The 16,818-nt window shown below is 37.2% G+C and overlaps 1 protein-coding gene across 7 annotated transcripts in view; it reads right to left on the reverse strand.

Annotated features, from left to right (window-relative positions):
• Positions 1-16,818, reverse strand: part of Chl1 (cell adhesion molecule L1 like) — a 207,426-nt gene that overhangs the window by 82,963 nt on the left and 107,645 nt on the right. For 6 of the 7 annotated variants that reach the window (XM_047534650.1, XM_047534652.1, XM_047534647.1 and 3 more), the window contains one exon: positions 772-959. In XM_047534650.1, coding sequence (XP_047390606.1) covers positions 772-862 — 91 coding nt within the window. In that variant the 5' untranslated portion in view covers positions 863-959. Of the gene's footprint in view, positions 1-771; positions 960-5,669; positions 5,731-16,818 lie in introns of those variants that run through there. The other variant, XM_047534651.1, reaches the window with a different exon arrangement.

Raw genomic sequence — 16,818 nt, forward strand, 5'->3', positions numbered from 1 at the left:
TAAAAATTTCTCAACAACCTTTCAAGGATCCTTAATGACCTGCATTCTTATAGCACAAGAAAAATTCTCCAAGTACCTATATTCCATACTTGATATATTGTTACATAAATTGTGCTTGTAGATGTACAATTTTGAATGATTAATTACTATAATTTGTTAAAACTGATTTAGGATGGGTTACATTTACATCTGGTTTTACCAACAGATGTTAAGAAATAAATATTTACGGTACCACTAACTCTTAATATGAGTTTACACTACTTAATATGCTAGTCTTGGAGATAACGCCAGTTTATTATTTCAGTTATAAAATGACCTTTTGTTATTTTCACTATTCTTTTCATTCAAAATATATAATTATTTTAAGAATACAAAGTTTCCTCAATTTTTGTCACAATTTGTTGAATGCCAGTAACTTTGAAATAATAATTATCATTAAAATAAATCGACTTAAACACATAAATATAAGAGGTGTTTGTAATATTTTGGAGTGTCTTAGACATATGGTAAAAATCACCTCATTTACCAGTCATATTTCTTGTTATAGGCCGTGTTTGCATAAAAGATAAAATCCTCAGCTACACAAATAATTAGAGTAGCCCAATGTCACCCATCAAAAATAAGAAAAGCAGGCATGAAATCCTGACAGATTGCTGGAAAATATGTAGAAATATGAAGGAAAAGTTACATTCTCAATTCACAAGTATTCTACTTAAAAATTGAAATGCAAATGTAATATTTCACAATAGGTATTGAAAGCTGTCATAGTACCTGAGAGTGGTATTTCAGTTGCTGTTGACAATTTTAACAGGAGGAGAATCAGAAATGTGATTAATCCTCTTCCACTTAAAAGTGTCCCCATAGCTCTTCAGGAAGGAGAAAGTTCAGAAAGATTGAAAATGTAATGCCTCTCTTCCTTTTTCTTTAGGACTGAGCAGAATGTGAAGAACCTGGAAACTCTAAAAATGAAGAGAATAATATATTAGTTCATGTACTCCCATGTCAATATCACAGAAATAAATATCAGTTTGAAACCATTTTAATGAACCTGTTCTCTAAAAATTCCACAAAAATATGATGTGTTTCTTCTTTATATGCAAAATACATGATAGTTGATATACAGTATATCGTAAATCATGAACTTTTCCTGGTCTTTTTTTTTTTTTTTTTATACTGGGGTACTTTATCACTGAGCCACATCCCAACCCTTTTTAATTTTTATTTTTTGTTTTGAGCACCTGATTTTTACTAAGTTGGTAAGTCCTCACGAAGTTGCTATGACTGGTTTTGGACTTGCGATCCTCCTGACTCAGCCTCCCAAGCTGCTGGGATTACAGGTGTGCACCACCACAACTGGGAGCATAAAATTTTTTAAATTACTTATTTATTTATTTTTCATAGGCTGCATTTTGTTTCATTGTACACAAATGGGGTACATCATTTCATTCGGCAGATGAATGGATAAAAACACTGTGGTATATATACACAATGGAATATTATTCAGCCATAAAGAAGAAAAATATTATGGCATTTGCAAATAAATGGATGGAATTAGAGAATATCATGCTAAGTGAAATAAGCCAATCCCAAGAAACCAAAGGCCTAATGTTTTCCATAAAATTTTTCAATGAGTCATGTGTGCCCATCAAAGGAAATTTTATTTGGAAGGCACACTAGCACACTGTGCTGAGTGTCAAGGGCTAGGAGAACAACTTCACATAGTTGGCTTCATTCAGAAAGGCAGCTCTTTTACAATCAATTTTTTTATATCAAGCACTGAACCCTATCAGAGTCATTACTAAGGATCACAAAGATAAATCTTGGATTATTCTGGTGAAATAACTTGTCATGTTCAATCTTGTCTCAATAGAAGGTGAATATTTTTAGCAAGAAATAGAAAAGAGTAAAATAAAGAACAAATAAATGAAGACAAGCCATTTTCACTAAACTTTATAGATGTGGGTTTGATTCAAACAGAAAATAATACCTTACATGATTTAAGCAGAATGTCAATTCACTCCAAAGTTACAGAAACAGAGTAAGGATAAAATTTCAGTTTTCCTTTACTCTGATAGTAAGATATGTCAATTTTCCCCCAAAACACTTTGATAATGGACATCTAATTCTTAAAAATAACAACAGAATAATAATTTGCTCTAAAATATATTATTTTTTCAAATGTCTTAATTCCCTGTATTTTTCCCCTGAAAAGTCAATTACTCTATTTATTCAGTTAGAATTTATTTTTTAAAAAAGAACAAGAAAGTGAAGACAAAAACAGAGACAGAGAAGTCACTAAATTTATATTGAATTCCAGGTATTTTGACTTTTAAATTCACAAATTGCAATTTAAGAGATCAGAGACCTATGTCTTTCCTATATATGAGCAGTAGATCAAATTTTAAGTACTATATGATGTGATCATTCTCTTTTAAAATTTGGGAACTTTTAAGAGACAGTAATCCTATTTATATTTTTACTTTAAGAAAAATTAGATTGAACCAAAAAAAGTTAGATTGATCCTCTGTATTTACATTCTCCCCAAACTGGGCTAGAATGATGGCAATACTCTACTTTCTCTGATCTCAATTATTCCATCAGTAAAATGGGAATTAGAGGAAAAAGAATCAACTTAGTTTGCTTTAGAACGTTTCTTAAAAATGAGAACTTTTATCAGTAATTTAAAACACTTTCAAGTGCTACAGTATGTTAATTGACACCCCTTTTCTTTTTTGGAGGGTACCCAGGGATTGAACTCAGGGGCACTCAACCACTGAGCCGCATCCCCAGCCCTATTCTGTATTTTATTTAGAGACAGGGTCTCACTGAGTTGCTTAGTGCCTTGCTTTTGCTGAAGCTGGCTTTGAACTCATGATCCTCTTGCCCCTGGGATTATAGGTGTGTGCCACCTTGCCCAGCTTTGACCTCCCTTTTCTAAGGAAGTGTTATTCTAATCAACCAAATAAAATACAGAAAATGTTGATTTTATTATAAAAAGGAGACACGGATCACACTAAATAAACTGAGCTTTACGCATTTGTACAAACTTGGGAGACACCGAATCACGAATCTATTTCAAAGATAAAAAGCCTGGAGAAAATATTAATACCTTATCCTTTTTTCCTTCTGTTCTCTTCTGCAACAGTGTGCTAATGATCACATAAATTCATTATTTACAGTTCCACATCACTCCTTACCTGCAATGTATTTTTTAATATTCTGTTCCATGAATACTTAATGCTGATTACTTTAATGACATCTCATGTATGTGTTTAATGAGCTGCCCTCTATTTGCAAGAGGTAAGGCTTTTTAGAAAACAATATTTCCAGATTAATATTTCATACATCATCCCACTCTGATATAAGGACAACCAAGTAAGTGAGAACAGACAAGATCAATTTCAGTTACTTTCTTAATTTGGGTGTGTGAGTTCCCTAATTGCTACAGACACAGACTCTTGGTAACTAATTGTTCAATAGTGCTGATCTGACTTTGGGATTCAAATGGTATTCAGGACACGTTCTCAACCCACAAAATTATGCTCCATGAAAGATGCCACATTAAACCGCTGCCTTAAACAAAAAACAAAACACAACAACAACAAAAACTACTTATTCAGAGACCTAAAGAACACTGATAACTTCATTAGGTTCTAGAATAGGGATCATGGTTAATTCTACATCTGACCTTACCTCCTGTAGGCAATGGCTTCAATCTACCTGAGGTATGTAGGCTCATAGGCTATAACATTAAAATCACTGAAAGTTAATGTGTGACCCCCTGCAAGCAAGATTCCATTAAGTGATGACAGAAGCCCCCAAATAGCTTTCGGAGAGAAAGGAAAAGTCAGCCTTAATTTCATTGTCGGATGCATAAAGGGCACTTTGCTCTGTAATCCTGTTTTACAACAATAAGACAGCAATAAAATTATATGCCCATTCATCTCTCTTGAAAGAATATGAGGTTAAGTCCTCATGCCAGACCGTAGAGCTAAAATCCATTATTGGAACTCAGGATGGAACTGATACTTAAGGCAAGAGTCAAATATACTAAACTATTTTTTCTTTTCTTTTTTTTTTTTTTTTTTTTTTTGCGGTGCTGGGGTATACTAAACTATTTTTGGGACCCAGTCACACAAAGCTGATATCTGAGAGTTTATGTTAATTTTAACTCAGATCCAAAACCAAATTAATTAATTTTCCTGCAGCCGGATAAACTGGGTTTCATCATTTTACAATTTTAACTCCTCTTCAGAAAGAAAAATAATCATCCCTGCCATCTAACTGCAGAGACACCGTAGTGTCGTGTCATACAATTGATCCATCCTGACCACCTGGGTTTTTCCATGTGCCTGGTGGGTTAAGAATTAAGAGCATTACACACACACACAGGACATACCTCATACTACTTCTGATGCAACAAAAGGAAAAAAAATGCTCTCTGCACTTTTTCTAAACAAAAGCCTGTAACATATTACAGCATCAATATTATAAAGTGGCCACATAGATCCCTCCCTCTAATTTTCTTTCTTTCTTTCTTTCTTTTTCTAATTGTTGAGGATAGAGCTAGAGGTCTTGGGCATGCTGAGCATTCACTCTATCAACCAGCTCTGATCTTTGTAACAGAATTCCATGGTGGCAAATCTACATACAAATTCACCTCCTTGGCTTAAATTCATCCTCTGCCTTTGAAAAGGAAAGGGGAGATGGCTAAGCTTTTGTAGATCCCAAGCTATGGAGGCCAGCTGACCCGCCAATAAGAGAGAGTAATGTGCACAGGATATGATTGTGAAAATGCAGCCAGCACAAGACACCATGTACCATGTGGCCCAGGGTAGGTAACCTCCCTCTCTCGCCATCCCTGCTAGTGCCTGGGGTAGTGGTTGCACTATAACATAGATATCAGGTGTCATCACAGGAAGACCAGGCTGGACGCAAACTTCACGGATCAGCTCAGCTCTTTTATTCACAAATGGGGTCATGGTTCTGATGGACCCACTTTCCTGGTGGAAAATGAGCCACTGGCCAAAGGAGGAGTTTGGGCTTATATAAGTTATACTGAGAGGTGACTTAGTGAGCGTGTCAGTTTGGGCCTTCAGGAATTTGGGTTTTTGGGGTGGGGGTTGGTGGCCAGCACCTGGAGAGGATTTGTCTTGGAAGAGATTAGTGTTTCCTAGAGACCATCATCCTAGGTTTGATGAAACACTTTCTCCCCACCAGTGACCAGCATCTGAAAAGGATTTGTCTTGAAAGAGATGAAAGCTATCAATGTATGACTTTCTTTTTACTCCCTTTTCCCAGGACACACTATCTTGGGTTTTTTCATTTTCCATATTCAACATTAGGATTAAGTCGGGTAGTGTGTAATGAGCACAGAAAACTGAATGCAATTTAATTATAGTATAGTGATGGTCACCTCGTTCTTAATGATGATAGGACCAGTCTTTATTAACAGTATTCTAATCCAAGCAGGATAGTTAACTCGTGCTGCTTCTATGAGAATTACAAAATCATAACAACTGACAATATAAAAATACATTCTCTAAAGCATTTAGGGGCAAAACGGTATCAAGTGACTTGAGGTACACTAAAAATTTAGAAAGCAGGAGAGTATGGTAGATTGTTTGCAAATCCAAGAACCTCCTCAACTGTCCCTGTCTCGTACTCACACATGTTTAAGATGATTTTACAGGGACCAGGGATGGAGCTCCGGGGTGAAACACTTGCCAAGCATACGCAAGGTCCTGAGTTCAATCCCCAGCACTGGAAACCAAACCAAACAAAAATGACTTTACAGATCTTCACAGGAAGTCATTTCTGACCTCTCACATCTGTCGGGCTTTGACCTAATGAATTCTGGGTCTATATCTCAACAAGCCAAGCAAGATTTTACTCTTTTTCTAGCTCTGGGAACACTGCTCGGCTACCCTGAGACCTCTGCTGTCAGATGACAGTCACGCCCCGCGTCATCACTATAGTGCTGACCAACACTTAGTCAGCCACGAAACGTCTAAGGGCAGCCATCCTAGATGGGCCAGCCCCCAGTGACCTGCAGCTGAACAGGAATGCAAAAACCAGCTTCTCCATGTCACACAAGAATGGCTGAGGTCAGCGAATCTACCCAAAGAAACAGGAGACTCGGGAACAATAGTATGCTTTTCATTTTTTTTAAATTAGGAGGTTATGGTGTGGTTTGCAACACAGAAATGTCTATTTGATATCGAAAGGACGGGATAACAGAATTGCAGCAGTATCAGTAATTGTTTAAGCTGTACAATATACATGGAAGTTCTTTATTTCAGGATATATTTTAACATTTCCATAATTCTGTATTGTTTCCACTGCAGACTGTTTTAAATTCTACTAATGAAACACAGAGGCAAAAAAGAATGAAAATGAGTTAAGAATAAATTCTTACCTAGGACAATTTACATACATATATTCCAGCCCAATAAACTAAACATGAAAAACATATTTTAAAATTAGTTCAAAGGCCAAAAGCTTTTCTGACTGTGCTCTGAATAATAATCATCTCCTAATAATCACGTCTTGTTCACCTAATGGTAATGATGTCATGTTTACTGAGAACTTTTGACACTGTGGTTCTTTCGTGGTCGAAATGAATTGCAAATAATTTTATTTTCCCATTATCAAATCAAATTATTCAAATTTTTATGCTGGAATTTAAAAATGAGGAGGTTTCTCCTTCAGAAGCAAATCTGATGAGCGTGGTGAATGGAGAAAAAGCAACTTAGGTAGCTAGTTTGGGACAGTGTATTTTGTCTTAGTGATATTTTTCACATCCTTGCCATTTTTCTCTCAATCTTTATTCACAAACATGTTCACGTCACATTTCTAAAGAGAAAATTTAACAAGGTAAATCCAAAGTGGGGGCGGGGAAGGAAACTCTTAAGATCACTGTTCTAAAAACCCATACTTCTATAGCATTCACTACATAGAGCATAAATGTCAGTCATAGTCCATGTACTATTTTGATAGAAGACATGAAATGCACACAGCCAAAAAATAAAATCAAGTGTGAGAAACATCCCTTTTTGCTAAGAAACCACTTATTGTTTTAGCCACTGTAAATTCCAGGGACTGGAGTTAATTTTGCATTCTAAATCATTCAACATTTTTCTGCTTGGAAGCTGGAAACAGATCCACAGACAGCAGGCAGGGATACATTATGAGACGGGTACCCAAACAACAGTGTGAAAAATAACTCCCTGGATTTGTGTAATCGTCTCAGCCAGTGTTGCAACTTGGAATTGTTTAATGTTTCCTTTTTCCTCCACATCAGAAGGGCTTAAGAGTCCCTGAGTTGCATCAAGCAAGGTGCCTGATATAAAGCCACTTGACACTTTCTTGATGGAGTGCATGTCACCTTCCCTTCCCTCTGACCCCAGCTGTCCCTTTATGAAGCAGCTTTCTATGTGATTGCCAGGCTAGGGTAAACTGTTGGCCTGATTTGGAATCAGGTTGCTGGGGGGGTGTAGGGGGCAGCACATTTCCATAAGCCTCAAGTGGGACCAGAATCACTCAGCACCTTGAAGCTGAGGAAGGATAAACAAAAAGAAAATTAAAAGGCTTTTGTTCAATCACCTGCTTGGCTAATACTATAAATCAATTTACAAGTGTCATAAACACAGTAATTCTGAAATAACTGTTAATGGCTTCTCCCTCTGAAAACGAAGAAAATACTGTACATTACAGCCATATCCATCCAGTTCCTGTTTCATGTCACCGAAGTGACAAGACAAAGGAATTGCTTGAAGTGTTAATTCATCCTTCCTGCAGAGCTGGCATATTTTTATACAGTGGTTCAAAGAAATGTAGATCTCATCATAAGCACATTGATTTTACTGGAAAAACATCTGCTTTAGTTAATGCGGGATAAACTAATATCAATAGTAGCATTTATTTAATTAATTAGATCACTACTGTAGTTGAGCGCTGGTGGCAATATAACTGAGTTTAACACTCCCACACACACATATACACACAAACATGCACATACTTTTTTTATTTACATATACATCTAGCAAATAGTACATTGCAAGGACATCTAATTCAATTTTTTTCATAGTGGAAGATGATAAAGAAAATTACCAAAAATCAAGGTCATTCGGCTGTGGGGATGGAGAATATGATCTCACATCTCAACACGTAAGTTACCTTCTGAGTTATTTTTCACAAACACCTTATTTGCCAGGGATGATCATCTAGGGAAGATTTCTTGAATTAAGGAAAACCCACAGATGTTCTAGAATGTCCCTAACTCAAGTGTGCAGCTCAGCACATTCTCCTGTGTCTATAAGTCTGGGTAACCACTTCTCACATCTCTTAAGGAGTTGCAGTCAGCCAAAACATTGTATTAGCTTCATTCCCATAAGATTTTAGGTGGTCAGTTCTCAAGATGGTCAGCTCCTCTATCTACCAGATTCCAATTGGAGTAGCGTTTCCCTAAGAGCAAAGTGTGGATTATGTGGGCGCAGGTTGAATGGTTGCAATAACTAGGGAGTGCTACTGGTGATTAGTGGGCAGGAGCCATGGATCTGAAATGACCTCTTGGAACTTAGCACAGTCCTTCCCAAAGAAAAATGACCCCATCTGAAATTGCTAACCCTGTGGGGAGGTAGGCTGGTGTTTTAGGATGCTCCGTGAGAAGAAAGCTGTGGGGTCAACACATCGCATGTACTCCACGATGGAAACAGTTACTTTGGAAAGCAGTTTGATGATTCTCACAAAACTCTACAAACTCTCAGCATGCCAGTCAGAAACTGCACTCTTTAGGTCGACCCAAAGGGACCAAAAACGTCACGCAAAACTCTGCACACAGATGTTTACAGCAGTCTTACTGGTAATTGTCAAAACTAGGAAGCAACCAAGATATTCTCCAGCAGGTAAATGCATGAACTGTGGTGCTTACCAACAACGGCATATGAGCGCTAGAAACAGAGGAGTTACCAGGCCATGAGAAGACACAGCAGATACTTAAATGTGCATTGGTCAGTGAAAGAAGCCAATATGGGAAAGGGCTACTCAAGGTTATTTCAATTATATTACATTCCAGGAAAGGTGAAACTAGGGAGCAGGTAAAAAGATCAATGATTGCCAGGGATTAGGAAGCAAGGAGAAAAGACAAGAGACGGGCCATTATATATTTGTCCAGACCTTGGAATGACTGTACACCACCCAGAGCCAGCCTCAGTGTCAAATGTGGATTGGGTTTTTTTTGATGTGTTAATGTAGGTTCATCACTTCAAACAAATGTTCCACGTTGGTGGGGGAATATTGATAATGGGGGTGTTGTGCTATTTGGGGCAGGGGGAGAGAAGGGAAATTTTTGCATTTTCTGGTCAATTTTACTGCGAAACTTAAACAGCTCTAAAGACTAAAGTCTACCAAAAAGAAAAAAAAAAAGAGAGCAAGAGAATGAAAGATATATGAATGAGTGAAAATAATTATGACATGTAATTGATTTCTAAACTATAACAGAAGAATCAACTTTAGGAAATGAGGTTTTAAATTTAAAAATGCACCCTCGTGATTTTCTTTTAGAGTCTATCACTCAGTCCTACCTCACGACAAGAACAGTGACTTCTAACAGTTTTTAACAGACGCCTATTGACATCCACCTGTCCATTAGACGATTGATCTTTTAGTTTAAATTTACTTTTTTCTTCTTCTCTACTCTGGAATTAAAGTTTCCCTTCTACCTCTTTCCTCTTTATTCTTTATATACTTCAACTTCACTCAGTATCATAAAAGAAATCTTCAACAAGGAAATGGAACACTTTCAGGTAAGATAAAAAGCTCTTTGTCTCTTAAATAAATATGCCTGAAAGTAATGTATCTGGAAAATGGGGACAAAAATCATCCATCAATAAGAATTTGGAATTTTTTTAATAGTTATAATAAATTAAATATAATGTTTGATGATCATTAACTATTTCATTTAATAGAGGAAAATGATTAGAAACATACACCTATGTTTTAGATGTCTTTCATGGGTTTGTTTACCCCTTTGTATTAATCAAATGTCTTTAGTGAACACACACTATGTGTGAAACTGAAATGAACAAGGTCATACAAGGTGATTTTGCACCTGTCTCATTTACATATTTGTAAGAGATTGCACATTTTCTGGGACAGACATTAGAGTCTATTCATTGGGTTTATGGTGCCCACTAAGTGGTAGAGACAGTCAATAAATTGTTAAAAATAAATGAATGGATAAATTTTTTGTGTGTGTGTGTATGTGAGTGTGTGTATATAGATATTTGTGTAGATATATTTGTGTGTGTGTGTGTGTGTGTGTATATATATATATAAAACCACAAAAGAATAGACTGCATAAATAGAATGTCAATTAAATTTTAAACATCTGTTTTTCTCATTCATCCTAAGACAACAAAAATATTAGATTTTCTGAAGTACTCACTAAAGTAAATCTGGTTTGAATGTTTACAGCATTGAGCTCAACATGGCTGGTCTTGCTGTAATAATTCTACAAAGGTTAACAGAAATGGGACTTTCAATGAATCTCATTAATGTTATCAGTGTCTACTTAAGGCACACTACATCCACTGGTTTTAGTGCTTCTCCAAGTGCCTGTAACAAATGCCAAGTATTACATTTGCTTAAATTTACTTCAAAATACTTTAGCATGGACTGCATGACACTTAAGTAGATGTGACTGAATTTTAATCTACCTCATATATGCCATTAGTTAATATTCAAAAGGAATGAGTTAAGCCCTGAGTCTCTAATCAAATGTCGCTGAATTAAGTACTACATTTGATTCAGGTATCTTAATTTGAAAAATATCAGGTGGCTTGATAGTTACCATAATGCATGTTAGAAGAATGTCCTTGAATAAAACAAGTGGTAGTCAAGATAGGTAGAAGCACTAGAAAGGTTTGTCCAGACCCTCCTGTATGAACGGGGTATGAATGAAGAGCTCTGTGGTCTATAGACGATTTCACTGCACTCAAGGAAACGAGTCAGATCTGCATTAAGGGTGATTCCCTTGAGTTCAGTTAGAAGTGCAGCTGAACAGGAGCTGAAACATCAGTTTGCCTGCCACCAGGGAAGCTTCCTCCCAGAGTCCCACCATCATGTCTCCTCTGGATCCACACATGCATGGGCACCTGGCAACCTGATAGCTAATACACATTTGCATGCCTGGGAAACTTTAGCTGCAGACAGTCCTTGTCACTGGTATCTGGTAGCCAGGTCGAGAGAGAAGACAAAAACCCTCATCGTCCTCAGCGACCTGGAAACAACCAATAGCTACAGAAAGAACCAAATAATGAAAAATGAACAAATTGAAGTTGGTCAGAATACAAACATGGAAGAGTTGTAACAGGCTGAGAACTTCCCGTATGAAGCCATTGTTCAAAATTAAAAAAAAAAAAATACTCTTTCACATCTGAGAAAGCTATATACCATTAACCTAAGGCCATTTCCACAGCGTTAACACACAGATTCCAATAAATGGTCCTTGAATGTTTTTATTTATCTTTCATCATCAAATGCACTTAAGAAGACTCACTATAATTGTTAACTGCTCCTGAATTTTACCACTTCAACATGACATCAGTAGGTTCTTTCAGAGAGAAGGAGTCTGCATGATTATAAGGCCTAGTTTGTGGTTTGGGTTTCTTATCTTTGATATGTTACCTCTAAACTGTTTTACAATTATTACTTTCAAAACTTCTGTTTTGTTCTCCATTCTCTTGGACAAAAGTACCCAGGGCAACTGACAGGTTGAAAACACTAACTGCTATAGATTAATACCAAAAAACTTAGACTCATGTTCTCCTAAAATACTTGGTTTGCCAACCCAACAGTTAAAAACTCAAATAATTGTATTAAAAATGGGCCAAAGAACTGAATAGCTATCTCTCAAACGGTCAACAAGTATATTAAAAAATGCTCCGTGATTGGCAAGGGAGTTGCCAATCGAAACCACGATGAATTTTATTATTTTATTTAAATGATACCAGTTAGGCACAGCTTTCTGGGTAGAGTTATACAGTTTTAACTTAAATGCATATGTTTAATAATTTTAGGCCTTTGATCAATGATATTTCTAAAATCTGTACTCAGTGAGATAGCATCTCACCCTAGTTAGAACAACTATTAGCAAAAAGAGAAAAATTAAAAAAAGAAACAAAAAATAAATACTGCTAAGAATGTACAGAAAGGGGAACTCTACACACTGTTGAAGAAATGTTGATTAGCATATTTATCATGGAAAACAGGATTAAGTTTTGTCAATAAATAAAAATACAACTACCATATGACCTACCATTTCTTCTCCTGGGTCTATATTCAGAGACCATGAAATCAGTATGTCAAAAAGACCCATATTCACCCATATGCCTACCCATATTCACCATAGCCAAGATACTGATTCAACTTAAATGTCCCCCAAGAGATGAATGGATAAAGAAAATGTGATAGATACAACAGGAATACGATGCAGTAATAAATAAAGAATAAAATCCTATCCGAGGCAACATGAATGGACTTGGAGATCGTAAAGTTAAATAAAGTAAGAGACTCAGAAAGACAAATACAGTGTGATTTCCCTTATGAGGAACTCAACAGAGAGGTGGTCACCTGAGGCTGGGGAGGGAGGGGCGGAGGAGAGGGATTTGTTAATGAGTACAAAGATAGAAAGAAGGGAAAATGTGATGTGCTCTCACATAGAAGGGTGATGACAGTTAACAATATTGCTTCATAGAAATGAAAATAGAGTGGAGAATTTTGAATTTTTGTACTACAAACCAAAGAAAATTGCTTGATAATGGACAAACTAAATACCTTCAGTTGATAATTACACAATATATACATGAACCAAAATATTATACTGTGTCCAATAAATATGTATAAGTTATCTGTCAATCAAAATAAACTTATTTTTAAAAATTTAAATTGGGGCTGAGGAGATAGCCCAGTTGGTAGAGTGCTTGCCTCGCAAGCACAAGGCCCTGGGTTCAATCCCCAGCACCGCAAAAAAAAAAAAAAAAAAATCTAAAAATATTCCTCTAGTCAATTCAAAACTTCCCGGTAAACCATAATGAAGCAAATCAACTGTGATCAAAGAGATTTGGGAAATAGTGAAGAAATAATTTATGCATAACCACATGTCTAAGGTTGTCTAAGTAGGATTTATTTATTCAGATTCATAAAAAAGGTATAAGAATTTTTGTTGCAAATGGACTAACTGATATATGAACGCCTTGGATGTGTTAGTGGAAATTTTAAGTTCCTCATTGTATGGATTACTAAAAGCAATCCTAGTCTATTAAAGTTATATGATATAAAATATGATTTCCAGGTACTTCTGAGAAATTCATAAAGAGCTTATAATTTCCTTTGGCTCATCTTCTGTGCTGATGATGACTTTCGAGCTGACAAAGTTGACTGATCATACTTTGCACTTTATGAGGAGATTACTGCAGAATCCCATTCCATGACCCAGATCCTGGAGTCCTTCAGATTCTGCCCTTGCTTTCCATGAATAAGAAATAAGGACAGGAAAGCAATATCGGTTTACATGTCATTTTGAATTGATCGCCTTCTCTGACTGGAACGATCCCAGTTAGACACAACTTTCTGAGTAGAGTCACGCAGTTTACCCAAAACGCATATGTTCAAACAATTTTAGACTTCTCATTCCAACGTCAAGGATATTTCTAAAACATGCACTGAAGTTTTATCCCGTATCATCTTAATTTGTTTTTACTTATTTTTATAATAAAACATAATTTCCCTCATAAAGAAAAATGTGGCAAAGAAACACGAAATTAAAAAGTTAAGATGGCACATCTAACCACTCCCTCATTGTGCAGGACAACATTAAAGGTATGTCAGACATTTATATTTATAACATATAATAATATTTTATAATAAATCATATATACCCATATATCTATCCCACTTTGCTAAGTGAATAAAAAGGCAATTTTAGGGTGATACCTGTAGAACTAACAACAGGTCAGGACTTTGGGGTTTCTGCTGGTATAACCACAAGTTACTGGTGAGTATCACTTCAGTTTAAGAAAAGAATGAAGGAAAGACTATGGATGTTCTTAAACTTCTATAGTTACAGTTTATACTGAGGACGGGGACCACTGCCAATGCTGTAAATATGGTGAAGTTGACCAACATCTCTAATGTTAACTCGATCATGGGATATCAGTTTTCTTCTTTTTCTTTTACATTATATTTTGTGACCCCAAAGACAATACCATAGTCATGGGCAGACAAATCTTGAGTGATTTTTTAAGTGGCAAAGTGTGCCGTCGATGTTTCCATTAAATCTGCGGTGAACTCTAGTGACACTTGGCCAGGAGATTTCCTCTTTGTTACACAGATCTGCCCCATGACTCAAAGAACTCAAAATACCATTCTCGGCTACCAACATATCCTCAGCACTAATAAATTGCAGCTTGCTCTACAGGTTCAGTTTTCATAAATGTCATGGTTTGTCATGTGATTCGAATTCAATGTAGTTAGACAATCAAAAGGGATATAAATTATGAATATGTCTACAGTGTCATTTGTTAGGGAGAAGTTGATAAAATGCAAAGCTGCCCGTGGGTTACCTGAAGAGTGACTTCTTTTTGGAAGAGCTCAGACTAGAGAGAATTTCTGTAGCATAACAGCACAACAAGGGTGGCCACCATTTGGTGATGCTGCTCCTCTTCAGAAGCAGCTGTGTTGACAGTAGGCACATCTGCAAAGGCTTCTCACACTTCTAACTAGACGATGCCGGATCCCATGGAAGAGTTAAATCACTGCCAAAGGATCCATTCTCTGCACAAGCAAGAATCACCTCCAGTAACTTCTGAATTATTCAACAGGGGTTAACGGTACTCCAAAGGTAACTGCTGGTTCTAACTAATTGCCTTCACTTGCTTTTTGGATTAGAATTGCCAGTAAAAGACTTGGCAGTGAATTATGATAACCACAGAAGATAGGGTCCTTTTGTATTTTCTTGATTTATTTTTGAATCAGAACTATCCATTTGCTCCAGAGAAGAATCGGAAGCATTAGGTGTACCACTCCCCTCTCCCTTTCCCCCTCCTTGTCCACCCCGCCAAAATGGTCTGCAGATGAAGGTGACTGTGTATATTTGTGCCTGAAGAAAAAGCTACCGAGGGACCCGGCTGCGGCTCACTCATTTGTAATGCAGCCAACCTCCTTGGAAGAGGACGGATCCCTTCCATGTTTGCCCCCATGTGGACAAATGGAGGGACCAATGGTCATTTCACCATGAGAACCAACAATGGCATCTCATTACTCTTAGAGCATGCATCAGGATTCTTACTGTTGGACCGGTTCTGAGCCATCTGGAACCATGCCTGTCTCTCACCACTCTTCCTCTTTGTGCTGGACCTCTAATCACAAGGTCTTTTAATGGCCCACATACTCGAGTTTCTTGTCAGATGCTCTTCCCTCAGGTTGGGGCCCTCTTCACATCTGTCGCTTTGATCTGGATGACAATTTCTTGTCCCTGAAATCCTGACTTCACCTGCTTCCTGAGAACGCCTTCCAATGTCACAAAGGCTTCTGTGGCATTGTTTTGGGGGATTTTTATTCCTAGAAATACTCCTGGCCCCATCAGAACCCATATCTCAGTTTGGAATGCTATTGCTTAGGGTGATGGCTCATGATCTCCTGATCACGCTAAAATGACAGGAAGAACCAGTGGGTCTTTGCTCAGCACATGCCCACTACCAAAGACAGTGCCCTGCAGAATAACAGGCAGCCTGTGAATGTGTGCTGCCCCAATCAACAAATGGACTAAGGAAATGAACAGACACTTCACAGAAGAAGATGTACAAGCAATCAACAGAAATATGAAAAAATGTTCAACATCTCTAGTAATAAGAGAAATGCAAATCAAAACTACCCTAGGATTCCATCTCACCCCAATTAGAATGGTGAACACAAGCAACAATAGGTGTTGGCGAGGATGTGGGGAAAAAGGAACACTCATACATTGCTGGTGGGGTTGCAAATTAGTGCAGCCACTCTGGAAAGCAGTATGGAGATTCCTCAGAAAGTTTGGAATGGAACCACCATTTGACCCAGCTATCCTACTCCTTGGCCTATACCCAAAGGACTTAAAATCAGCATACTACAGAGATACAGCCACATCAATGTTCATTGCTGCTTAATTCACCATAGCCAGATTGTGGAACCAACCTAGATGCCCTTCAGTTGATGAATGGATAAAGAAACTGTGGCATAGATATACAATGGAATATTACTCCGCCATAAAGAATGATAAAATTATGGCATTTTTGCAGGCAAATGGATGAAATTGGGGAATATTATGCTAAGTGAGATAAGCCAATCTCAAAAAACTAAAGGACAAATGATCTCGCGAATGATCTCGCTGATAAGCGGATGAGGACATATAATGGGGGGTGGGAGGGGTTAGCTTTAAGGTTAGGGTTAGGTTTAGGATTAGGGATAAGGAGGGTGGTAAGAATGGAGGAAGAAGGACTGTTTAGAGGGAAAAGAGGGGTGGGAGGGGTGGGGGGGAAGGAAAAAAAATAACAGAATGAATCAAACAACATTACCCTATGTAAATTTATGATTACACAAATGGTATGCCTTGACTCCATGTACAAACAGAGAAACGACATGTATCCCATTTGTTTACAATAAAAAATAAAAATTAAAACAAAAATGTGTGCTGCCTGAGTAGGAAGTGAATATAGGTTGAGCAGCCCTAACATGAAGACCAGAAATGATGCAGAAAGCCTCTGAGCACTGGCATGGTACCAT

Source organism: Sciurus carolinensis, chromosome 19 (genome assembly GCF_902686445.1).
Source record: "Sciurus carolinensis chromosome 19, mSciCar1.2, whole genome shotgun sequence".
Lineage (NCBI taxonomy): Eukaryota > Metazoa > Chordata > Mammalia > Rodentia > Sciuridae > Sciurus > Sciurus carolinensis.